At 48.8% G+C, this 25,892-nt stretch overlaps 1 protein-coding gene and 1 non-coding gene across 7 annotated transcripts in view; both read right to left on the minus strand.

Annotated features, from left to right (window-relative positions):
- The window catches only part of SRCAP (Snf2 related CREBBP activator protein), a 39,386-nt gene extending 13,920 nt beyond the window's left edge, over positions 1-25,466 (minus strand). For 2 of the 6 annotated variants that reach the window (XM_047780017.1, XM_047780018.1), the window contains exons 1-25: positions 25,157-25,466; positions 23,644-23,717; positions 22,578-22,840; positions 21,523-21,774; positions 20,219-20,404; positions 19,830-19,970; positions 18,619-18,841; positions 18,232-18,503; positions 17,534-17,627; positions 17,305-17,394; positions 16,335-16,523; positions 15,915-16,243; positions 15,629-15,806; positions 13,829-13,965; positions 13,296-13,465; positions 12,984-13,176; positions 11,385-11,521; positions 11,110-11,296; positions 7,560-7,729; positions 6,909-7,174; positions 6,414-6,701; positions 5,476-5,640; positions 5,007-5,192; positions 4,519-4,785; positions 2,714-4,185 (exon numbers count right to left, since the gene is read on the minus strand). In XM_047780017.1, coding sequence (XP_047635973.1) covers positions 2,714-4,185; positions 4,519-4,785; positions 5,007-5,192; positions 5,476-5,640; positions 6,414-6,701; positions 6,909-7,174; positions 7,560-7,729; positions 11,110-11,296; positions 11,385-11,521; positions 12,984-13,176; positions 13,296-13,465; positions 13,829-13,965; positions 15,629-15,806; positions 15,915-16,243; positions 16,335-16,523; positions 17,305-17,394; positions 17,534-17,627; positions 18,232-18,503; positions 18,619-18,841; positions 19,830-19,970; positions 20,219-20,404; positions 21,523-21,774; positions 22,578-22,631 — 5,646 coding nt within the window. In that variant the 5' untranslated portion in view covers positions 22,632-22,840; positions 23,644-23,717; positions 25,157-25,466. Of the gene's footprint in view, positions 1-2,713; positions 4,186-4,518; positions 4,786-5,006; positions 5,193-5,475; positions 5,641-6,413; positions 6,702-6,908; positions 7,175-7,559; positions 7,730-11,109; positions 11,297-11,384; positions 11,522-12,983; positions 13,177-13,295; positions 13,466-13,828; positions 13,966-15,628; positions 15,807-15,914; positions 16,244-16,334; positions 16,524-17,304; positions 17,395-17,533; positions 17,628-18,231; positions 18,504-18,618; positions 18,842-19,829; positions 19,971-20,218; positions 20,405-21,522; positions 21,775-22,577; positions 22,841-23,643; positions 23,718-24,862; positions 25,029-25,156 lie in introns of those variants that run through there. The other 4 variants (XM_047780013.1, XM_047780015.1, XM_047780014.1 and 1 more) reach the window with 4 other exon arrangements.
- On the minus strand, positions 17,718-17,848 carry LOC125128553 (small nucleolar RNA SNORA30/SNORA37 family). Its single transcript, XR_007135260.1, has one exon. It is a non-coding gene; the product is annotated as a small nucleolar RNA SNORA30/SNORA37 family (small nucleolar RNA).
- Positions 25,467-25,892: the final 426 nt, after the last annotated feature.

The raw sequence follows: 25,892 nt of genomic DNA on the forward strand, positions 1-25,892 counted from the left end.
GGCTCATATCTCTCTACTTTAAAAAGCCAGACCAGGAGTTCCCGTCGTGGCGCAGTGGTTAACGAATCCGACTAGGAACCATGAGGTTGCAGGTTCGGTCCCTGCCCTTGCTCAGTGGGTTAACGATCCGGCGTTGCCGTGAGCTGTGGTGTAGGTTGCAGACGCGGCTCGGATCCCGAGTTGCTATGGCTCTGGCGTAGGCCGGTGGCTACAGCTCCGATTCGACCCCTAGCCTGGGAACCTCCATATGCCGCAGAAGCGGCCCAAAGAAATAGCAAAAAGCCAAAAAGCCAAAAAAAAAAAAAAAAGCCAGACCACTCTGGTAACATTAAAGACCAAAGGTGGAGCCAGGGGCACTGATGGAGGGTGGAGTACTAGGGCTGAGGCAAAAAATAAGCAGCAACTCTATTACCAGACTTACAAAAAAGACCACAGGGCCTGAAAGGACTCATCAGATCTTTCTTCTTCTTAGGTCTGGGTTACTTATTCTGAGTTGTAACTTCAAATTTTGTCTTTTTAGGGCGGCACCCACAGCACATGGAGGTTCCCAGGCTAGGGGTCAAATGAGAGCTAGAAGTGCCCACCTACACCACAGCCACAGCAGTGCCAAATCTGAGCTGCATCTGCAACCTAAACTATAGCTCATAGCAACTCGGATCCTTAAGCAACTGAGCGAGGCCAAGGATCGAACCCACATCCTCATAGATACCAGCTGGGCTCTTTACTGCTGAGCCACAACAAAAACTCCTGTAACTTTAATTTAACCAAAATAATACGGAATTACATACATGGTTTAAAAAAAAAAAAAAAAAAAAGGCTACCGGAGGAGTTCCTGATATGGTGCAATGGGCTAAGAATCTGACTGCAGTGGCTAAGTCTGCTATAGAGGTGTGGATTCTGGAGTAGGGGCTTAAAGGATCCAGCATTGCTATAGCTGCAGGGTAGGTTGCAGCTGCAGTTTGGACTCAATTCCCTAGGCCAGGAACTTCCACATGCTTCGGTGTGGCCATTTTAAAAAGGAAAAGAGTTCCTGCAAGGGTATAATGGGATCAGCAGCATGCTGGGAGCGCTGGGAAAGGGGTTCAATCCCCAGCCCAGCACAGTGTGTTAGTGAACCAGTGTTGCCACAGCTGCAGCTTAGGTCTTGACTTCAGCTAGGATCTGACCCTTGGCCTGGGAACTCCACATGCCACAGGGCAGCCAAAGAAGAAAATAAATAAATAAAAAAACCTACCAGAAAGCCCATGAAGTGACAGGGAATAGAGTTCTTTTTATTGCCCACTTAACCACCACTGCAGTAAAAAATAACAGGAAATGACCATTAAAGTTAAAAGACTATGATCTTTCTGGAACTGTACTTTGTGGTATTGTTTCTCACTTCATTCAAGTACTTGATGATGGTGATACAGAGTTTTAGCACAAGAAAAATCTTCCCGGAGTTCCCGTCGTGGCTCGGTGGTTAGCGAATCTGACTAGGAACCATGAGGTTTCGGGTTCAATCCCTGGCCTTGCTCAGTGGGTTAAGGATTGCAGACGCGGCTCAGATCCTGCGTTGCTGTGGCTCTGGCATAGGCTGGCGGCTACAGCTCCGATTCGACCCCTAGCCTGGGAACCTCCACATGCCGCAGGAACAGCCCAAGAAATGGCAAAAAGACAAAAAGAAAAAGAAAAGTCTTCCCTGTCCCTGAGAACTGCCTCTTGTGGAGAAGAGGAAAAAACAATGGAATCAGCACATCTGTATTCTCACAAGTTGTGTAACTTTCACCACATCATATAATAGGCTAGTTTCATCTATAAAATGAAGGTACTAGATGCCAATACTAACTCTGAAGAGTAAGCAAGAACCAAAGAAACAAACTTCGACAACAAAGTCTTGAACACATCAGTATACATCATGTAGGTGTTCCTTTGGGGCGCAGCAGAATAAGGATCCAGCATTGCCACACAGCGGCTCAGGTTGATGCCAGGTTGATGCCGTGCAGGGTTTGATCCCTGGCCTGGGAACTTCCACATGCTGCTGGTATAGCCAAAAAACAAACACCAACACCTTCCCCAAAGTACATTATTTGTCAATTACTCCTGTAGGAAAGGCAGAACAAGGAAGTTCCCACTGTGGCTCAGCAGAAACGAACACAACTAGCATCCATGATGATGCGGGTTTGTTCCCTGGCCTTACTCAGTGGGTTAGGGTTCCAGCCATTGCCATGAGCTGCTGTGCAGGTTGCAGGTGAGGCTCGGATCTGGTGTTGCAGTGGCTATGATGTATGCTGGCAGCTGCAGCTCCAATTCAACCCCTAGCCTGGAAATTTCCACATGCCACAAGTGTGGCCCTAAAAAGCCAAAAAAAAAAAAAAAAAAGGCGCAGGCAAGAGATGGGCCTTAACGGCATTTCAAGTTCAAATATTAGGTCCACAAAACCAGGAGCTAATTTACCAAGGTAAAAGTGAATTTTTTTTCCCTTCTAATGGCCACATCTGCTGCATATGAAGTTACCAGGAAAGGGACTGAATCCGAGCTGCAGCTGCGTCCTTTAACCCATTGCGCCAGCCCGTGGATTGAACCCTCACTCTGGCAGTGACCTGAGCCCGTGCAGTTGAATTCTTAACCCACTGCGCCAGCGAGCACTGGTGACATTTTTTGTTCTAATCACTCTACCAACACTCCAATGAAATTCAATTTTCTTTTCCCTCTCCTTTAAGGCAGTAAAACTTACCAGATAGAAAGGGGAACGAGGTGGTGGTGGGGGCTGGCGTCGAGGCCGGGGACCACTGAACGAGGTAGCAGTGGAAGGAGGGCTGGGGGGACCAGAGCGTAATGTCAGTGTCTCAGGCTCATCCTTGGAAACAGGCAGCCGGGATACCATGGTGACGGGCAAGGGAGCGGCACCAGATGCAGAAACCCCAAGAGAGGATGCCTGGGAAGCTGGGGCCTGTGTTGAGGCTGGGGCCAGCGCCAGAGTCTGAGTTGCCACTGGGCCTATGGCGGGCACCGAAACTGGGGCAGGGCTCAAGGTCAGTGTTTGCACTGAAGGTGGGGCCAGGAGTGAAGCAGCAGATGACGATACTGGAGCCAAAGTCAGTGTGTGAGCTGGGGCCGGGCCCATCGGAGAAACTGGAGCCAGAGGGGGTGCTGGTGCCAGAGATAGCGTCTGAGATGGACCCAATGGTGGTCCTGGTGCCAAAGACAGTGTCTGGGCTGGAGCTGGTACTAGGGATGATGCTGGAGTCAACGACAACGTCTGAGCTGGAAAGGGACCTTGAGGGCTCCCAGTTCCCAAAGACAGTGTCTGAGATGGAGATGAGCCGCCAAGAGTGGATGCTAAAGCTGAGGGTAAAGCCAGTGTCTGCGTAGAAGCCGGACTTGGGAGAGGTGATGGAACCGGGGCCGGTACCATGGTTTGAGCTGACGATGGAGCCAATGCAGGAGCCGGGGCTGGCACCAGTGAAGAAGCTGAGGCTAAAGGAGTTCCTGGAGTAGATGACGAAGCCAGAACTGGAATCGAAGTCTGTGACGGAGCCAGGACTGGAAGAGGAGCCAGAGAAGAAGGAGGAGCCAGGATTGCTGTTGGTGATGCCACCATGGGAGCCAGAGAGGTGGCCAGAGCCTGAGATGCAGTAGGTGCTGGAGCCAGAAGGGAAGCCTGAGCTGGAGCTGGATTTGGTGCTGCCGGAAAAGGATTGGCCAGAGCAGAAGCTGGCACCAGAACAGGTGAACATCCTGGGGCCACAGTTGAGTTCAACCCTGGGACATGTGAAGAGGCTGGAGCCAACAACAGAGGATGACCAGGTGCCTGAGATGGGGACAGGGATGGAGTTGAGGCCAAACCTAGGGTCAAGGCTGACGCTGATGGGGAAGCCCCAACTGGTGCCAAAGAGGGAGGTCCAGTAGCTGCTGAGACAACAGGTGCCAGTGTCGGAGTCACACTGGTCAAAAGAGCTGGGCCCGAAGCTGAAACAGGCAAGGGGGCTGAGATGGGGATGGTGAGTGGAACTGAGGCCGGGGCAGGAAGCGTTGTGGAGATAGAAATGGGGAGTGAAGATGACACTGGAACTGAGACTGCAGAAGACACAGGACTAGCAAGTGGAGAGGAGTTGGGAACCGGCATCGGAGAAGAGACTGGCCCAGGGAGTGAGGACGGCACAGGAAGAGAAGAGATGGCCAATGGAGCAGCTCCGGGTGCTGAAGCTGTGGAGACATAAGATAAATCAGCCCAACGTTCTTTCACTGATCTATGACCCTGTACCAACCTTTCCCTTACCCTCAAGCTGCACCTGTTTCCCAGAAAACCTTCACTCCCATACCATAAACAGATTCAAGGAATCTGACAATTTAACATTTCCTTTTCCTCCAAGGTCCCAACTAATGTATCTTGGAATAAGGCAAGGGTCCAAGAGTCCGTTTTGAGGGCCAATGCAAATCAATATGCTGATAATGAAAGGATGTGAGTGACTTGAGAAACCCTCTTGGCCACCTCTCCATTTCTGGCAGAAATTATTGGCCTCAGCCACCTGGACTCACCATTGACTTCAGGCGAAGGACTGTGGACCAGCTTGAGAAGGGGCCTCACCAGAGTGGACGTGGGTATGGGGGCCCGGGCACTACCCAGAGTAGGCGTGGATAGCCGGCCAGGGGTTAAGGTGGGGCGTGGAGTCAACACAGCTGGAAGCCCAGAGCTTGGAGGCCGGGGTGCTGGGGCCAACGGAGGAACAGGAGTCAGTCCATCCCGAGGGGCCTGTCTCACTACAATCTTCACCACGCCTGTATTATTCACCATGGTTGGTGGCACTGCAAGAGGAAGCTACATTGAGGGGAAGGTAGAAAAGAAACAAAAGACCCAAAGGATGGAAGAAGTCCAAGGGCAGGAGAGGGTAGCAGACAGCTAATAGAGATACTGGCAGGGGCAAACAACACTGAGGGAAGGCTGGACAGATAGTAGCCGCCCAGGGTATGCCTAGAAGGATCAAGGCCAGCAAAGGCTAAGTAAGTAGGAAGGCCAGAAGCCTCACCCTGGTTAGCAGCAAGCGGAAGGCTGAGGCCAGTGGGGGCAGGGGTGGTGCTGGGGGTCGAAGAAGGCAGCACAGAGACAGGGGTGGGGCCAGGGGTCGGGGCCACGGCCTGGATGAGGGCCACATGGGCAGGCTGGCTGATGAGGTGGTGCTGCCCCCCTGCTGACACCAGGTGCACCACATTCCCTGGGTTAAGGGAAGAGAGAAAGAGAGAGAGAAGCAGCTATCAGCCGGAGGAGGGCAGAGGCAAGGGCAAGAGAAGAGAGAAAGAACAGAGAAGGAAGAATAACTTCTCTAGAAAGACTTCATCCCTACCTTGATCAAAAGACCCCCTCCAACCATTCCCCTTGGCCCCCCCCACCAAAAGCTAGGGAGCGAAACATAAAGGCTGACGTCTGAAAAGAGCCACAAAAACAAAAGGACAAGGAAGAGGAGGAAAAAGGCAGGACAGGGGGTGGGTTTTACCTACTTTGCAGCGGGCGGGGCTGCCCCACAGCAAGCTGGCGCACCTGGGCACCAGTCAAAGTCAGCTTGTTGCCCTGGATTTGGAAGGTGAGAGGTTTGCTTCCCCCTGCACTAGCCACTGGACGTTGTGCCAGGGAGGCCAACTGCCCGATGCTGACCACTTCACCTGCTATAAATAAAGAAGGGGCTTAATGTACACCAAGCTCACTCTGCTCAATGTCACTTCACAGACCTTCATGAAGCACGAGTCTCCAGTTTCTCCAAACTTTAAAGCTCCTAAATTTACCATGTTCCAACAAGTTCTGCCTCCATGTACAGCTTTGGAACTTTTGACATACTACTCCTTCCAATCCCACCTGTTCACCTGCTATCTCCTTGACATCCTCTAACAGCCTGCCACCATACTGAGCTAATCGTATCACCAGCCCCCTCCTTACACTGCTCTGTTATCCCAAATAATTTTCTACTGCTAAGCTTACCCCTCTTTATTCACCTATGTGCCATTTCCCCCACCACACTGTGAACTACTTGAGGGCTCGAGTTTATTAGGGCCACACCCAAGGCATATGGACATTCCTGGGTCAGGGTCATATCAGAGCTGCAGCCTCTGGCCTACGCCACAGCCAGAGTAACATGGGATGCAAGCTGCGTCTGCGACCTACACCACAGCTCACAGCAATGCTGGATCCCACTGAGCGGGGCCAAGGATCAAACCCACATCCTCACAGGTACCAGTCGGGTTTATGACCCACTGAGCCATACTGGGAACTTCTTGAGGACTCTTGCTTATGATTTATTGGTATCTACCAAAATACCTAATATATCGTAGCTACCAAAAATTTGACACACTCATGGCCCCAAACTTTTCTTCTCCAGCTCCATGGCAAATAAGCCTTTTTCCCACCTCAAGTTCTACTCCTGCACAAAGCCCCAGGAACTTACACGGCAGGCGAGCTTGCATATCAGGAGACAGAATGAGGCGCTGTGGTGCAGGAGTAGGAGCTGGTACTGCCGTGGTGGGAGCAGTGGCTGTGGTGGTAGAGGTGGTGGTGACAGCAGCAGAAGGGAAGGTATACCCTGGTGGGACTGTAAGGGGCTTCAATAAGCTGGAGGAACCTGGGGGTGGGGCAGGGCTCAGGCGAACAGGGGCAGGCGGGGCTGGCTTCAGGGACAGGGTTGGTGCAGGAGGCCGTGAGGTCCCACTCAGGACCCCCAGAGGTGATGGCAACACTGTAAACAAAAAGCAAACACTTCTCAGATATACCTTGACTAAAGCCTTAACCTACTAGAAACCTCCACACATAATTCCTTCTAGCCCATCAAATATCAAACCCCTTCTCCAACCCAGTTCCTCAAACACTAATTTCATCACATCTCCCGAAATCTGAACAATTTGCCTAAAGTAACCCCCAGCATCCTAGCTCCTTTGCAACTCACCCTGGGGGAGAGGCCCACTGTTTGGTTGCAGTGGGGGCAAAAGTACAGGGCCAGGAGGCCGGGATGCTGGAATAAGTGGGGGCCCAGCAGGCGAGGGCGATACCATCAGTGGTGCTGGCAGCACTGGGGGGGTTGGGCCAGGGGTGGGCTGGGCTGACAGCTCAGAGCCTGGAGGGGGTCGGACTGGGACAGGGCCCAGGGGGGTCCGTGGACTGTTCACCACCACCACTGTACGGCCTTCTTGCTTGGGCACTGGCTGCAGCATCCTATGAGGAAAAAACAAGGGGATGGGTGGGAAAAGAGGGAGAGTAAGAAGAAATGAATAAACAAGTAAGGAAAAACAAGGAAGGTAAGGTAGAAGAACAGAGATTATAAAAACAAAGGAGGGAAAGGTTAAGACCCAAAGGAGAAAGAGGGAAAGATATCCGATAACCAAAAAGCACCAAGGTGGAGGGTGGGGGAAATCAGTGAAAGACACAAGGGCCTCTCCCAGGACCATCTTTTAGTTTCTTCCCCAATCCAAATATTTTGAATCCATCTCGCACAAACATTGTAGTCTAGCCTCCAATTCTATCCTTCCCACAATTCCCCAGAGCCAGCTGCAGCCACTTTTTTCTAGGAACCCATCCCCTAGTTCCTCAACCCTGGTACCTGTTGACCTTCATCTTGACTGGCTTGGGCCGGGGTGGGGGGTCAGGAGCAGTAGCCACCTCTAGCAGAAGCCGACGGGAAAGGCGGTGCTGGGGCAGAAATGTGTCAGCCTCATATCTAGAGACACGACCCTCCAGGCCAATGAGATCAAACCGACCCATGTCTATCCGCTGACATAAAAAATAATACAAAAGCAAGGGGTCAAAGAGGACAATGTGGCAATGACTTCTTGGATATCACACCAAAAGCACAGACAAGAATAGAAAAAAAATGATAAGCAGGAATGTATCAAAGGACACTATTAATAGAGTGAAAAGGGGACCCAAAGAATGGGACCAAGCTATTAACAAATCATGTATCTGCTAAGAAGCCAATATCTGGCAAACATAAAGTAGTTCTACAACCCAACAAAAAAAAACCCCTAACAATTCAATTGAAAAAGTGGCAGAGTTCCCGACGTGGCTCAGTGGTTAATGAATCCGACTAGGAACCATGACATTTCAGATTCAATCCCTGGCCTTGCTCAGTGGGTTAAGGATCCGACGTTGCCTGTGAGCTGTGGTGTACATCGCAGACATGGCTCAGATCTGGTGTTGCCGTGGCTGTGGTGAGGCTGGCGGCTATGGTTCCGATCAGAGCCCTAGCCTAGGAACCTTCATACGCTGCAGGTGAGGCCCTAGAAAAGACAAAAATACACCAAAAAAAAAAGAAAAGAAAAATTGGCAAAGGGAGTTCCCATCACGGCTCAGTAGATTACGAACTCAACTAGCATCCATAAGGATGCAAGTTCAATCCTTGGCCTCACTCAGTAGGATCCAGCATTGTCATGAGCTGTGGTGTAAGTTGCAGATGTGGCTCAGATTCCATGTTGCTGTAGATGTGGCATAGGCTGGCAGCAGCAGCTCCGATTTGACCCCTAGCCTGGGAACTTCCATATTCCACGGAAGCAGCCCTAAAAAGGGGAAAAAAAAAAAAAAAAAAAAGGCAAGGTCTTGAACAGCCATTTTTCCAGAGTAAAACAACATGCACATGAAAAGATGCTCAACATCACTAATTGTGAGTTAAATGAAAATCAAAAACACAATGAGATATCCATTAAGATAGCCATTATCAGAAAACCCCAGAAAACAGATGCTTGGCACAGATGTGGAAAAATCAGAACCTTTGCAAACTGTTGGCAGGAATGTAAAATAGTGCAGCTGCTATGGAAAACAGTATGGTGGTTCCTCAAAAAGTTAAAAACAGACTGGTGGGTTAAGAACCTGACTAGTATCCATGAGGATGTGGGTTCGGTCCCTGGCCTCACTCAGTGGGTTAAGGATCTGGTGTTGCCACGAGCTGTAGTGTAGGTCAAAAATGCAGCTCGGATCTGGCATCGCAGTAGCTGTGGTGTAGGCTGGCAGCTGTTGCTCCAATTTGACCCCTGGTCTGGGAACCTCCATATACACAACTGAGATCCTAAGAAAAAGGCAAAGAGGAGTTCCCATTGTGGTTCAGTGGGTTAAGAAGCCAACCAAGGAGTTCCCGTCCTGGTGCAGTGGTTAACAAATCTGACTAGGAACCATGAGGTTGCAGGTTCAATCCCTGGCCTTGCTCAGTGGGTTAAGGATCCGGCATTACTGTGAGCTGTGGTGTAGGTTGCAGATGCGGCTCAGATCCAGCGTTGCTGTGGCTCTGGCGTAGGCCGGCAGCTGTAGCTCCAATTAGACCCCTAGCCTGGGAACCTTCACATGCCACAGGAAGCAGCCTTAGGAAAGGAAAAAAAAAAAGAGAGAGAGAGAGAAAAGAAGCCAACCAGTATCCATAAGGATGTGGGTTCGATCCCTGGCCTCACTCAGTGGGTTAAGGATCCAGTGTTGTGAGCTGTGCTGTAGGTTGCAGACATGGCTCAGATCTGGCATTGCTGTGGCTGTGGTGTAGGTGGCAGCTGTAGCTGACTTGACCCCAGCCTGGGCACTTCCATATGCTGAAGGTGTGGCTCTAAAAAACAATAAATAAATAAATAAATAAATAAATAATTTTAAAAGGGAGAAAGGAAGTTCCCATTGTGGCACAGCAGAAATTAATCCAATTAGGAACCAGGAGGTTGCAGGCTCAATTCCTGGCCTCGCTCAGTGGGTCGAGGATCTGGTGTTGCCGTGAGTTGTGGTGTATGTAGGTCGCAGACTTGGCTCAGATCTGGCATTGCTGTGGCTATGGCGGAGGACAGCAGCTGTAGCTCTGATTGGACCCCCTAGCCTGGGAACCTCCATATGCCGTGGGTGCAGACCTAAAAAGCAAAAAAAAAAAGGGGGAGGGGGCGGAAATCCCATGAAAACAAAAAGCAAAAAACATGTACAATAAAATTTTACCCAACTTTAAAAAGAAAAAAATTCTGACACATGTCATAACATGGATGAAACCTTTATCTGTTTGGTCTTTGTAGAGCCACACCCGAGGCATATGGAAGTTCCCAGGCCAGGGGTGGAACTGGAGCTATAGCAGGCCTACACCACATCCACACCAACACCAGCTCCATTGCGCCTGGGTAACCAACACCACATCTCATGGCAACACCATATCCTTAACTCACCAAGCACGGTCAGGGATCGAATCCACATCCTCATCGATACTAATCAGATTTACTACTGCTGAGCCATGATGGAAATGCCCAATGAACCTTAGAAGATATTCTATTAAGTGAAATACACCAGTCACAAAAGGATAAATGCTACAGAATTCCATATATATTAAATACCTAGAATAATTTATAGAGACAAAGTAGAAAGGTGGCTGCCAAGTGCTGGGGACAGAGGAAGAATGGAGAGTTATCATTTACCGAGTGTGAAGCTTCAGTTTAGTAAGATGAAAATATTTCTGAAAACAGATGTGGTGATGGCTGCACAACCACATGAAGGTACCCAACGCCACTATACCATATGCTGAAAAATGGTTAAAATGCTAAAATCTGAGAGTTCTACGATGGCGCAGCAGGCTAAGGATCTGGCATTGTCACTACAGTGGTTTGGGTCACTGCGGTGACATGGGTTCAATCCCTGGCCCAGAAACTTCCTTATGCCACATGTGCAGCCAAAAAACAACAAAAAAAAAAGGATAAAATTTATTATGTAAATTTTACCATAATAAAAACAAAAACTAGGGGTAGAGGGAGTAAGAAAAAAAAATTGATATCATTAACGTGCCAGGCTCTTCTAAAAATATTAACAATTCTCACAAGCATACTATAAAATAGACCTTATAATCCCATTTGTTCTTTGGGGTGGGGGTGGGTTCCCATGCCTGTGGCATGTGGAAGTTTCCTGGCTAAAGCAGTGACAATGCCGTATCGTTAACCTGTCGCTCCATAAGGCAACTCCTGTAATCCCTATTTTAAAGGGCAAGCAAACTTAGGGTTAGAGATTGGTAATTAGCATGCTAAAACTGACACAAATCAGTGGAACTGGAAACGTGCTGAGGTGACAGGAGAAGGCTGCAAAAGAACAAACTCTGGCCTAAAGAAAAGAGGTACAGTGTTGGGGTAGAGCCAACAACCTTGGGGGCAACTGCTTACCTGGAGAGGGTGGACATCAGTGGCCCTTAGCACCAGAGAAGCGGTGCTGAAACAGATGCCTGGAGTGATGAAGGGGGAGGTAACAGGTCGAGGGTCAAACAGGTTTGGATGATTGCAGACTTTTCGAAGCTGCATCAAAATGTTGATGACGCTCATGAAATGGCCTGTGGCTAGTGTCTCCTTAGTTCTGGGAAAAAGAAGAAATAAATGGGGCATCTTGATAGTCGCCTCTGCTCCACTTTAGGGTCCCAGGCCCACCCTCGGTCCTCCCTTACGTGGTCTGTGCCATGAAGTCATCATAGAGACAGCGCTGGCGCTTGGAGAGCCGGCAGCGGATAACATGCTCATACTTTTTAGGCATCTGCTTCTCAACATCCACTTTAACTCGGCGCAGCAAAAAAGGCCGCAAAACCTAAAAGCAAATAAGCAGGAGGCTGACAGGAGAACAGCTGGCAACTGAGCCCCAGCCTAGACCTTCTACCTGGGTCTTGGCCTGATGACCAGCGGAGCGCTGGCTTAGCCCATCAGTAAACATTCATGGAGCCATGCAGCAATGCCAGGAACCAATCACATAAAGATGAGTCAGATGCAAGCCCGCCTCTCAAGGAATTTACTATAATGAAAGAGACAGACATACAAATGATACCACCACATAAGAAACAGTAAAACGAAGGACTGAGAGCAGAGCAACTACGTAGAAGGGATAAGTCAAAACTACAAGATTATGAAAGTAAATCCTGGTGAGAAGTTGAGAACAAATTTGTGGCACTGACAGCAACAGAAAAGAGAGGGCAAATCTAAGATCTCAGGAGGTAAAATATGAAAAAACACAGTGTACAAGTATACATGGAAAAAGTGAAAAAAGAGTGATGAAGGAAGAGGTATAGTTTCACTAAAGCTATAGCAGTAATCACCTCATGATTTAAGTCAAATCATTACATTGTTCATGCAAAACAGTGCTGTATGTCAATTCTATGTCAATAAAACAGGAAAATAAATAAGATACATTTTTTGAAATTTTAAAGGAGAAGCCGTAGTTAAGGAAGACTTCTTGGTTTCTGGCCTGATTTACCAAAACAATGATGTGGTTGACCAAAACGGAGTAGAAATAAAAGGTAGCAAGGCTTGAGATGTTCAGCTTAGAACAGAGTGACCTCAACTGGAACTTTCGCGCAGGGTGGTGAGAGCTGCATATGGAGGACTGAGCCTGGGGGGCTAAGGAGAGAGGGAAGTGCTTTTTGCACTCCAATGTCAGGCTGAAGGCACCAGACTGAGACGAAGTTTATTGTTTTCTCTACAAAAATGCCCATCAGATAAGGGTCAAAAGGTTGGGGGCAGATAATAAAAAAATTTTTTTAAAGAAAAAGAGAGTATTTCCAATTAAAGACATCATCAGATATTTAAATACAGATTGAGTGGTCTAGAAAGTCAAGGAATTATGAATGAGTACATATGCGAAATAAGTAAATTGGGAGACAAAAAAAAAGTGAAGATCAGAATGCTGAGAGACATTACTTAAAAGCTGAATGCTGAACAAAGGAAGAGGAGCCAAAGAAGGCCAAGGAAAAAAGAAAGAAAGAATACGGCAAAAATATGAAGTTGTGTGAAGTCAGGTAAAGAGAAATTAAAGCCAGGAACTGATCAGCATTATCATTCTACTCAGAGGATAAAAACAGAAATGTCGCCATCAAATAAAACAAGCAGAATGAGGACAAAGATGAGGTCACTCAATGGATTAGTCACTGGAAAAATGCAGCTTAACAAATGGGTGAATTCAGCCTAGCACCGACTTCCCTCTCCCTAAGGATTTTCTGGGTATTGCCCTTAGTTCCTTGCCTTTCCCAATGCCCTTGACAAACTGGTACGGGCCCTACCTTGTGAAGGCGTTTGACTAGACCTTCATTATACTCTTGGCTGCCCTCAATCATGCCAGTTAGGGGGTTAGAGAACCATTCTTTGAACTCGCGATGAGACTGGAAGACATGGGGCATCAAAAAGTGCATCAAGGACCACAGTTCCATGAGGCTGTTCTGCAACGGTGTTCCTGTCAGAAGCAGGCGTCTCTGACTGCAAAGAGACAGAGGGAATTAGAGGAAGGATGGTCAGCAAAGTCCCAAGGTTCCAAGCATCCCACCCTTCAGGCAGGCTAAGTCAACTGTGCCACAAATCCCCATCTCCATCTCTACCTGTTGAAATTGAGCAATGACTGCCAGCGCTGTGACTTGAAGTTCTTGATGTTCTGAGCCTCATCCAGAATGAGATAGCGCCAGTTCTTGCGGCGGAAGGCCTGGTGGTCCTGCAGCACCAGCTTGTAAGATGTTATACATACATGGAAGGCATTAGGCTTGGTCCAGCCCTGCAGTATCAGGACAAGACAGCAGACAGTAAGGTAAAAAGAAAGGACAACAGTTTCCTTGTGGTAGAGCGGGTTAAGGATCAGGTGTTGTCACTGCATTGGCCTGGGTGGCTGCTGTGGCATGAGTTTGATCCCTGGCCTGGAACTTCCACATGCCACAGGCCTGGCCAAAAAAAAAGAAAAAAAAAGAGGAAAAAAAAAAGGTATCTTAAGGTCTTCAAGGGACAGAAATCAGGTTAGGAGAAAAGAGAAAAGTCCCAGGAGCAGAATGTTGGCAACAAAAAGGGGAAGGAAAGGAACTCATATGAGGAAAGGGCCTTAAAGTATAGGAGGCACCAATGAGGGAGGAGAGTAATCAATCACCTGCCGCTTGAGCTTCCTCTCTTTCTGGGCTCCATAGTAAGTGAGGATTTTAAAGCTGGGGCACCAACGTTTCAGCTCCATCTCCCAGTTTAACATCACACTGGTGGGGACAATGATCAAATGAGGACCCCAGTTACCTGTTTAGCAAAAGAATGAGAGATGTACAACATGGTGATTACAGTTAATGATACAGGAATGCGTATTTGAAAGTTGCTAAGACAGCAGACCTTGAAAGTTATCATCACAAGGAAACGGAAAATGTTTTATAACTATACATGTTGATGGATGTCAACTTCTTTTACTCTGGTGATTATTTCACCACGTATACAAATAACGAATCATTACGTTGTACACTTGGAACTAATATAATGGAATATGTTAATCATATCTTCTTTTGGGGGGGGGGGGCGCACCCATGGCATATGGAGGTTCCCAGGCTAGGGGGTCTAATCAGAGCTGTTACTGCAGGCCTATGCCACAACGACAGCATTGCCAGATCTGAGCCTCATCGGTGAGCTACACCACAGCTCACAGCAACGCCAGATCCTTAACACACTGAGCAAGGCCAGGGACCGAATCCACAACCTCATGGCTCCTAGTTGGATTTGTTTCCGCTGTGCCACAACGGGAACTCCCAATTATACCTTAATTTAAAAAAAATAAAATAAGACCCAGATTTTGGGCAGTGAAATTTTTAAAAAGATAAAGAGATGATAAGGAAATACAAATTTTGTGGTCTTGGTTCCTCATATAAATCCCTGACCATTCTGCCCTAATGGCCCTTCCGAAGCACCATAAGGCAAACAAACTTACTTATAAAACTGAAACAAACTCATAGAGAACAAAATTATAATTACCAAAAGGGAAAGGGGGGAGAGATAAAGTAGGAGTATGGGATTAACAGATACACTCTACTATACACAAAATAGATTAGCAAAAAGGGTTTACTGCAAAGCACAGGGAACTATACTCAACATCTTATATTGCAAAATAATGCAAAATAATTTGAAAAACATACACTCACACACATATATGTATACACATAAGTATAACCAAATCATTTTGCTGTACACCTGAAATTAACCTAAGATTCTGAGTCAACCATGTCATTTTTTTGTTTGTTTTGTTTTTTAGCGCTGCACCTACGGCATATGGAAGTTCCTGGGCTGGGGTGGAACCACAGCCACAGCAACTCGGGATCCAAGCCACATCTGTGACCTACATCACAGCTCATGGCAATGCTGGATCCTTAACCCACTAAGCAAGGCCAGGGATCAAACCTGCATTCTCACGGATACTAGTTGGGCAGGTTCATAACCTGCTGTGCTACAATGGGAACTCCAAAAAAAAAATTTTTTTTTTGTCTTTTTTGCTATTTCTTTGGGCCGCTCCCGCGGCATATGGAGGTTCCCAGGCTAGGGGTCGAATCGGAGCTGCAGCCCCCGGCCTACGCCAGAGCCACAGCAATGCGGGATCCCAGCCACGTCTGCAACCTACACCACAGCTCACGGCAACGCCGGATCATTAACCCACTGAGCAAGGGCAGGGACCGAACCCGCGACCTCATGGTTCCTAGTCAGATTCGTTAACCACTGTGCCACGACGGGAACTCCCAAAAAAAATTTTTTAAAAAAAGAATCCTAGCACCTACACTGGCCTCTATCTATACAGTTACTGCCCAAAGTCACTGAAGCTACTTAGCAGCAACACAGTGTTTCACCATGCCGAAGCTTAGGTGATTAAACAAGCTTCCCTGGAAAGAGGGCAAGGAGATCCAAGAGAAAGTCCCTGCCTAGTTACCTTTCTCACAGGCCAAGTGGGCGAGCAGGGAAATGGTCTGGATAGTCTTGCCTAGACCCATCTCGTCAGCAAGAATGCCATTAAGCTTCTTCTCATACATGGTAACCAGCCAGTCCAGTCCAATGTGCTGGTACTCCCGGAGCTGTCCCCGCAGGAGTAAGGGGATGGGTGTCTTCACCTGGTAGGAAAGATGAGACATAACACAATGGAACTCAGGCATGTGTCACTAAGAAAGAAACAGGAAAAGTCAAAATATGAGAAAGCAGAAGCTTGGGCCTAGAAATACCTGGGTAGTGGCCAAAGTATAACCCTTGGGCTGGAGACTTTCAGCTGCTGCAGCAATGTCAGTAATTTCTTTCTTAGGACCTAGAGTGGTGGTGGGTCCTGGGGTGGGAGGTCCACTGCCTCCATCTGCCTCACTATGCTCTTCATCCCGGGCAAGCAAGTACTCCACCCCAAAGTCATCATCTTCTTCCTCCTCCTCATCTGCTTGGCTCTGTGACTGGGACTCCTCAGATTCCTCAGACTCAGACTCCTGTGATTCTGAACTCCTGCTTGTTTCTTCCTCTTCTGAATGCTCATCTTCCTCATCTTCACTCTGTTCCTCAGCAGAGTCTAAAGCACAAAAATTAAGACTTAGTGCTCACCATACCTGTTCCTCTAGTGCCTGCCCTCCCCAACTCCTGTCTCATGACCACATATTCACCTGATTGACTGCTACTATCCTCGTGAGGAGCCTCTTCAGCTTCTGTGGCCCCCTCTGGTTCAGAGTCAGAGCTGTCAGCCTCAACCTCATCTTCCTCTTCCTCTTCACTACTCCCAGAACCTGGGGCAGAGGCATCAGAAGCATAGGCTCCTGCATACTGCTGCAGTAGCTCCTCCACAGATAGCTCACCTGGAAGACAAATGAAGGGTAAGCCTTTAGGTGCTTCACAGGGAAAAAGGGAAGGCCTGGAATTCCCGTCGTGGTCCAGTGGTTAACAAATCCGACTAGGAACCATGAGGTTGCGGGTGTGATCCCTGGCCTTCCTCAGTGGGTTAAGGATCCGGCATTGCCGTGAGCTATGGTGTGGGTCGCAGATGTGGCTCGGATCCCAAGTTGCTGTGGCTCTGGTGTGGGCCAGGGCCACAGCTCCGATTAGACCCGTAGCCTGGGAACCTCCATGTGCCGTGGGAAGCGGCCCTAGAAAAGGCAAAAAGCCAAAAAAAAAAAAAAGGGGGGGGGGAGCCTGAGGGGTGCAAGCTCATTTCACCTCAGACTCTGCAGACAATGCCAGACTCAGTCTGAGGAGAGGCAAGGCAAGAGTTTACCTTCAGCACCCGCTACTAAAGCCAAGCCCTGTAACATGGGCTAGAACCTTGGATGGTGCTGCCATCCATTGGAAAGAACCATTGGTATCAACCTGATAAACCTCCCCTTTAAGGTTCAGGTCACACATGGCCACTATCCTCTTCCAATAGCCCTTCCCTCCACTTAGTTCTCACATAACTTTCTTGAAACTTCCATTATAACCAGTCATGATTTTCTATTTGTAACTGTTAATTCATAGATCTGTCTTTGTCATCAGACCTGAAGTTCCTCCAGGAGGGATAAAAGTGTCTCGTTCATCTCTTTACCCCTAGCATTCCTCACAGAGACAAGTGGATGCTCGGTAAAATGTCTGGTGAGTGGTCACCTTCTCGAGCCAACTCGTTCAGCTCCACAGCAGGATCCACCTCCCCTTCCAATTGCTCCTCAGCTGCTATGGTATCCTCTTCATCCTCCGCTAGGAAAGAGAATGAAGCAAGATCAATGGAGACAAAGGCTCAAGATACAAGTCTAAGTGTAAGAAGTGAGAAAACCTGAAACGCAGGGTCTAGATAATCCAGGGGGTAGGAGGCATCAGAACCGAGAACAGGCCTGACCTTCATCCTCATTGGCAGTAAATTCTTCATCATCCTCATCTGGATGCCAAGGCTGTTTGTTGCACTGTGTGACAGAGGAAGGTGGGGGCTTTACCTGTGTGGTAGAGGATGGAAGAGGAAAAGGCTTTAGGTTAGAAGGGCAAAAGAAAAACACAATGCTGAGTAAGATGTCCAAGAATAATCTCTCTGTCCCATTGAGTGACAGCTGCCACTGACACAGTCGCAGGGCAAGGATGTAATCAAGGGTTTTCAATTTCAGCACCAGCTACCAAATCCTATCCCCACTGCCTGGGGAAGGACCTGTGAAAGTGCTAAAAGTGAGACATACGGGCACCCAACACACATGGAGAAATAAAGAGCTTAGATCCAAAAGAAATTTCAAGGTTACCATTTTAGCTACAAACCTATAAACCTGCAAAAGAGTGTTAGGGCCATTTCACAGAAGTGACAAGGGCCAAAGTATTTTTTCAAGGTGGAGTGGAGTACAAGTACACTCTTCCACGCATCAGAAACTCTGCCCATCTCAGACTCTTACTTGCCCCAAACCGATTCTTTCCTCAAATGAGAGCCCAACTGCTCCGCAGCCCAGACGGAGCTCCTGAAAACCACAACCAGCCCTACAGACGAGAGTAACTCAGTCCGTGAGGCTCTCCCTCTACTCCCACTGTGAACCCGCCCTCTAACCCTTCTGCCCATACCTTCATCGCCTGAGAGGGCTCTTCTTCACCTTCTTCAGGCCCATCCCGGGTGTCACTATCATGAGATGAGGGGGTTCTCGAGGGGCTGGAAGGCCCTCCTAGCAGCTGAGGGGGGAGGGAACGGAGTAGCTCTTCCAGGGGCAGTTCTCCCTCACGTCGAAGCAGCTCAATCTCAAGCCTTTGGGTCTCTGCATCATTGCCTTCCTGTTGTTCTTCAACCTCAATCGTCTCCTCATCATCCTCTTCCTCCTCTTGGGGTTGGAAGTCCCCATCTATAGCAGGAGAACAAGGTCACAAAGTCCACGGGGCCCTGCAAGCCACAGGGTGGGTTTTCAGCTCTGGAAAGGGTACATGAGGAAGAGTAACAGACCCAAAGAGGACACACACCTTCATCGTCCATCCGGGACACCGGGGGTGGAGGACTAGAAGCAGCTGAGGAAGAGCCAAGGCAAGGGGAGGAACCAGCTTTGCTGGAAGCTAGTGGCTGGTTGAGGCTCTGAGACAGAAGATCTGAGTACTTTTCAGTTTGTCCCACGATAAAGTCCAGGTGCAGGTCCAGAGCTTTCTTCCGTTTTTCCTCTAGTCGGGACTGTTGCTTGAACTGCACCACCTGCCACAGGCATGAAAAGGACAAGTCATCAAGATAATCTTATTCCTGTACTTAAGAAACAATTGGGGAGTTTCCCCTTGTGGCTCAGCAATAACGAACCCAACTAGTATCCCTAAGGATTTGGGTTCTATCCCTGTCCTTGCTCAGTAAGTTAAGGATTATTGTTGCTGCAAGTTGTGGCGAAGGTCACAGATGCAGTTTAGATCCTGTGTTCCTGTGGCAGAGGCCAGCACCTGCAGCTCTGATTCGACCCTTAGCCTGGGAACCTCCATATATCATGGATGCGGCCCTAGAAAAGCCAAAAGAAAAAAAAAAGGACAAAGAAAGAAAAGAAATAACTATAACTTAATACATATGAACAATTCAACTAATGAAAACTTTTTTTTTTTTTTTTGGTCTTTTTGCTATTTCTTTGGGCCGCTCCTGCGGCATATGGAGGTTCCCAGGCTAGGGGTCGAATCGGAGCTGTAGCTGCCAGCCTACACCACAGCCAGAGCAACTCGGGATCTGAGCCGCGTCTGTGACCTACACCACAGCTCACAGCAACGCCGGATCATTAACCCGCTGAGCAAGGGCAGGGACCAAACCCGCGACCTCATGGTTGCTAGTCAGATTCGTTAACTACTGCGCCACGACGGGAACTCCGTGAAAACTTTTAATGGTATTTACGCATGCATATAGCACAGACAAGTTTTACAAGAGGCATGCTGAATACCCTGCAGAAGACAAATAGCTTAGAGCAGTCAATAATTCCTGCTAATAATCCCCAAGAGCAGGGCCTCTATTTTCCCACTGTACTTCTCTCTTCCTCATAGCACTCAGTGCTTGAAAGGTCCAACACACATTACAGCAATGTCATTAGGGTGAAATCAAGATGTTCACATCTGAAATCAAGATGTTCACTCAAGGAAGCTGTGATCATTCCTGCTACCATGCTATCCACCAACCAAACCCAAGACATATCCCTTTCCCAATCTCTGCTGCTTACCTTCTCCACATTGCTCCAGAACTGCCTAACATCCTTGGCCATGGTGGAGGCGATTCGGCGCAGCTTGGCCTGCTCCTCTCTCCGTGCCCGTTCCTCTTTCTGCCTCTGCTCCTCGTGGTGCCGGATCACCATCCGCACCACCTATGGGAATGATGAACCAGCATGAAAACACTCTCAGGCCAGACCCCTGGCTCCTCCCCAAGTCAAGAGCAAAGAGAATAATCAAAGCCAAGAAACTTGGGAAGTCAGAGCTCGCCTCTTGAGACCACAGATGTTTATAAGCATTCTACACCATTATGTTTGGTTACCTTCCAACCAAACCACCCACCAAGGAAAAGCAAACCTGAAAAAGAAATGGAGAATTACAGGAGGCCCAGCTGAGGACATACCTTACGAGCCACACCCCGTTTCCAACGGCGCTCCTGAGCAAAGTCGGCAGAGAGCCACTGCATCTCCTCACACAGATAGTCCCAGTGGCCCTTGGGGCGGGGAGGCTCAGGCACTTTAGGCAATCTCTTCAGTGACCAGAAACCCTCCTTCCGCAGCTCAGCAATCCGAGTCTCAATCTCAGCCTCCTAATGAGGGAGAGCTAGGTCAATCAAGTTACTGGGTGTAGCCTGATTGAATGACCCTCACTGAATCCCTGAGCTCTAAATACATATAAGCACTGACAGGTCTCACTGTTTTATGCTCAATTTGAGTCCACATACCAATCTTACAAATTGATATCATACCAGTATAATAAACTCAGTTGAGTTAAAAAAAAAAAAAGTCAGGTAGACTTTTAAGTGATTTACCTGAGATTACAATGATAGGAAATAATAAGGACTGGGAATTTTAAAAAGTCTAATGGGATTTCCCATTGTAGCTTAGGAGTAACAAATGCAACTAGTATCCATGAGGATTCAGGTTCAATTCCTGGCCTCACTCAGAGAGAGGGATCCGGCCTTACCACGAAGTGTGGTGTGGGTCACAAATGTGGCTCAGATCCCGTATTGCTGTGGCTGTGGCGCAGGCCAGCAGCTGTAGCTCTGATTTGACCCCTAGCCTGGGAACTTCCATATGCCATGGGTGTAGCCCAGAAAAAACAAACAAAAAGGTCTAATGACTCCAGACACCAGATTTCATGCTCTTTCCATTACTGCACACTCCATACCCTATAAATATAGGCAAGACTTAGGAAAACATATGCTAAGGGGAGCTTCCCAGAGAAGCAGGGATAACATGCTTACTGACGCTAGATAAAAAGAATTTTATTTCTGTAGCATTCTATTTATGCAAAATATGCTAGATACATGCTATAAACTCCAATTTATGTAATCCTGTTTTTTAAAAACACTATTTTCATAAAAACATATTTTTGTGGGGAGTTCCCATCATGGCTCAGTGGAAACGAACCTGATTACCATCCATGAGGATGGCAGTTCGATCCCTGACCCTACTCAGTGGGTTAATGATGCAGCATTGCCCTGAGCTGTGGTATAAGCCAGCAGCTGCAGCTCTGATTCGACCCCTAGCCTGGAAACTTCCACAAGCTGCGAGTGTGGCCATAGGAAAAAAAAAAAAAAAAAAAAAAAAAACAGAGCCTATATCCTAAATCAATGATAAGGAAAGAAATGTAAAATACTCTCAGGACAAAGGAGTTCAGGAAAGAAGACACTTAAGGAAGCCTCATGGCCTTCCCAATACGTACATGCTTGGCCTGCTCTGCAATCTCAGCATGGCTCTTCTCCCACTTTGGGCCCTTGTTAGCCAGGTCAGCAGCCTGGGGTAAGCTGAGCCCCTCCAGGGGCACTGTGGCACCATCTGGGGGCCCTGGAGGTCCATCCAAAGAGGAATCTTGAGCTATATGCTGGGGGGAGATGCCACCTGCCCCACTAGAGGCTGGGGAACTGGATGAGGCAGGGGATACAGGATTGCTGCCTGTCATGCCGTCCGACACCATCTAGAAAAGGGGGAAATGAAAGACAAAATGAATACTTGGCAGAACTCTAGCAGGGCTCTTAAGTCCATTATATCACTCTATCTTAACAATAAAAAACTCTGGAGTAAGGTATAAACCCTTATTTTATAAACACAGCATTTGGGATAAAGTTTTAATAACTTGCTCAAGATGGCAAATTCACAACTCCAATAAATCCTTGGCGTGCAAGAAGAATTACACCCTGATATTTAGAGAGTTTCCCAATTCGAGAATACTACTATAGCGCATGACTCCTAACTGTAATGATTCTTTCAGAACGTCAATGATTTCATTCACGTTCATGAACAACGCCCTATCTTTCCCTCCTTTTCACACCAAGTATGGGAGATTCACCTATGCAGATAAATTAGAGCTAGTACCAAATTCAAGTGACACCTAAAAAAAAAAAGCCCAAGATCACCAGTCTTGATACTTTTATTAGAGAGTTGGGAGGAGGGGAATGGGAGGGTGGGTCACTGTTCTCACACATCTACCCATTATAAGGCACTGTACAAGCAATACCAAGTAGAGAAAAAAGTCCTACTTAAGTGCAGACAGTGAAGGAACTGATGAAATTCACTCCGGCACACAGGCTTCACAGTGTGCGACTCAAGTTCCTATCTCAACAAAATGGCAAAAGACTCTATGTCACAGAATTTCCCGGTTGCTCAGCACACAACCATTGAACGCATACTGTATAGAAACCTAGATCTATCCAGTTTCAAAAGTCATGATCTTTTTCCCTACCTCCAGATGCAAAGAAGAAACCCTCCCCAATTTCGAACCTGTGTTTGCAGGATTGGGAGCTGAGGGTGAGCAGGGGAGGGGCTGCTCTGCATGGTCCCACTCCCAGGCTCCTCTCTGGGTGCCTGAAGAACGACTGGGTCGTTGTCACCGCTGCTGCTGGCCGAGGGGCTGGCGTCCGGCTGCAGGGCATGCTGGGAGCTGGCCTCATTCTGGGCCACCGGCCACCGGGACCCGCCTTCCAGGGCCCGGGGCCCACTAGGGCGTCCCAGCCTCCGTTCAGGTCCACCGGCCTCTGGAGCACCTAAAGCAAAGTAAAAAGAATAGAAATAGAACTTAGAAAAATTAAATAATTTTTTATTTTATTTTCAGGGCATATGGAAGTTCCCAAGCTAGGGGTCGAACTGGAGCTGTAGCTGCCAACCTACGCCACAGCAACGCAGGATCCGAGCCACATCTGCGACCTACACCACAGCTCACAGCAACACCAGACTGCTGACCCACTGAGCAAGGCCAGGGATCAAACCCACATCCTCATGGATACTAGTCCGATTCATTTCTGCTGCACCACAATGGGAACTCCCTAAAGAATTTTTTTAAAAAACAAGAACAACACTAAAAAGTAATGCTAAAGAATAAAGGTAAATGAACCTGATGATTACACCTTCATTCCTCGAGCATTTACTATGTGTCAAATACTCTACTGAGTACTTACTTGATGGATTCTATAATCCTCACATCTGCCTTATAAACCAGATACATTCCATGCCATAATAATGCTTATTTATGTCTTCTACATACTAAAGACAGACCTATGCAAAAAAAACCCACTGGAGCTTACATTCTAATTTTTTTCTCTATTTTATAAGTTAGGAAATTAGAACACAGAGACAAAATGACTTGCATAAGGTCACACAGTGAGGAAGAGAAGGATTTAAACCTAGATAGTCTGATACCAAAACCATGGAAAACATGCTACTTTCCTTGGTAGAGCCAGGAGGCAGACATCTTTCTCTATTCAGAGTCCCAGTTCTGTTGTTGCACCACAATTATCTCAAATATCTCTCTCATTAGCATCAGTACACGAAATGGTATTTGAGCTCTCACCTGTGTGAGCTGAGACCACACTCCCTGTGAAAGTCTGCACTTCCACGGTGCCGCCGTACTGAGGAGAATCACGTCTGAAACAAATGGAAAGGAAAAGAGCATGAGGGACCAATCTACATTTACCAACACCTATCGAAGCCTTCTTTACACTAACTTTTTTGAGACTCGTAGATATACCCAAGTCAATTCAAAGACTGAAAAGGATTACAGTAGTAGAAATAGATCATATTCAAAAAATAAAAGCAAATAATGTTTTGTGAAAAGAATTCCCTAGGACATGAAATTCTGGCTGAAGTAAGGAAATGAAGCCTCCCAAAAAGTTTAAAAAGTTTAAAGGTAAAAGGTTCCAACCACTGAATGAAGAGCAAATTAACAAAGCCAAACAAGTTATCACATCCAGAAGCTCAAAAGGTACTGGCAGCCTGGTAGCCTGCTCTCCTTTCCAGTAAGGGCTGAACATAGGAGAATCCAACCTTTCTCAAGGCAGGGCCCTGGGCCTCCTATGCTGCGCCAGGAGACACTTCCCCAAACACAAGAACTACAACAGGAGACCCTAGAGGAGCAGTCAGGAGGGCAGAAAGGCCGAACAGCAAAGACCCATGCCCCGGAAATAGGCAGGGTAAACCCACACAAGGCCCGGAAGTGTTTCCCCAGTGTTTAAGGAAACTCCTTAACCACACTGCAGCCTTTGATTCACTCCCTCTTCCACAACTGATTCACTGGACTCAAGCTAACCAGGATCCAAGAAGCCCGAACTCTTGACCCCAGGCTTCATCACCATCTCCTAAGCCGTCCCAACAGCCTGACCCGGCGTGACCCCTGACCTCTGCCCCAAGTTGCCACTAGCCCTAAGATGGCCCCGCCCCCTCCAGACTCCCACCGCACCCAACGTGCGCGACAGACTGGGGGAGGGGCCCGCGCGTGCGCGCCTGGAGGCGGAGAGAGCCGGCTGCGCTCACCGCCCCAGGGCTCCCGCCAGAACCCAAACCCACGCACACAAGGGTCGCAGGGCTGGGAAGCCTCTCGTCCCTGCCCGTCAGGGAGCCCCCCACCACCAGACCGAGAGAGCCTAAGATAAGGAAGGGTTCGTGCAGCCAGATCTTGGCTCCGGACTGGATATGGTGGGCGCGCGCCCCAACTACTCGTCCCACGCCCCCCTTCCTCTTCTCGCGCGCCCCTGAAGTGGGGGGCTGGGGTTGGTGGGCGGGCAGGAGCGCACCTGGGTCCGTCCTCTCAGGGCTCGCTCGCTCGCTCAGGCACGCGTGCGCAGACGGGCGGAAGGGGAGAGAAGACGCGCCCCAGCCCAGTGCCGGCCGGTCTGGCCCCCCTCAGCCTGTCTCTATGGGCGCGCGCCGACAGCCTCGCGCACCGGCCCCGGGGCCCCGGCCGAAGGTGCGCGCGCAGCACCCCGGGAAGGTGGGAGGGGAGGCGGTGGCGGAAAGATGCGCGCGCAGTCACCCGTCAGGGGAGGGGGAACTGTGGAGCGTCCGCCATCTTGTCTCCCTCTCCTTACCTGCGTCCTCGGGGGCGTGCGCACCACCCCCCCCTCCCGCCGAGGAGGGGGGAGGGCCCCCTCTTTGCCGCCTCCTTCGCGGCCTTTAAATCCCCCTGGGGCCCGCGGCTACTGCCACCGCCTTGCTTCCACTGCTTCCTCTCACGGCACAGAGATGCGGGAGGTGGGTGGGGAAAATGGGAGACGCTACTCGCAGCGAACCGCCGCCGCCGCTTCCGAGGCCTCACCAAAATGGCCGCCGCCGTCTCGGCCGCCACCACCAACACCACCGCCACCACCACAGCTCACTATCGCTACCGCCGGCGCGGCCCGTCCTCTCGCGAGACAGTAACTGGAGATTGGGAGAGCAGGGAGCCTCGCGTGCTAACGTAGGGCGCTACCCGAAGCGCAAGGCAGGCTGGGAAATGTAGTCCGCCCGGAGGCTCCGCGCCTTTCCCGCAGCAGAGCGCCTTACCCTCCACCGGCTAACCTGCCACTGGGGCTGCATTGCAGCTGCCCACTGGGACGTGGCCACCGTACCTTCTTTTATAGATCACCCAGAGAGCTGAAGGAATTTCTCACGTACTTTCAGCAAGTTAGCAGTGGAGCCTGGATCTCTGGATTCCCATTGCAGTCCACTCGTATAGAGCCAATGCATTTGATACATGGGTGGTATTGTTGATAGCTCCTAAACATTTATGCATCAGGTCGCCAACTTTCTGAGTTAAGAACCCCTTAAATTTGTTGTGTTTTGGGG

The sequence above is a fragment of the Phacochoerus africanus genome, chromosome 5 (assembly GCF_016906955.1).
Source record: "Phacochoerus africanus isolate WHEZ1 chromosome 5, ROS_Pafr_v1, whole genome shotgun sequence".
In the NCBI taxonomy this organism is placed as follows: Eukaryota; Metazoa; Chordata; class Mammalia; order Artiodactyla; family Suidae; genus Phacochoerus; species Phacochoerus africanus.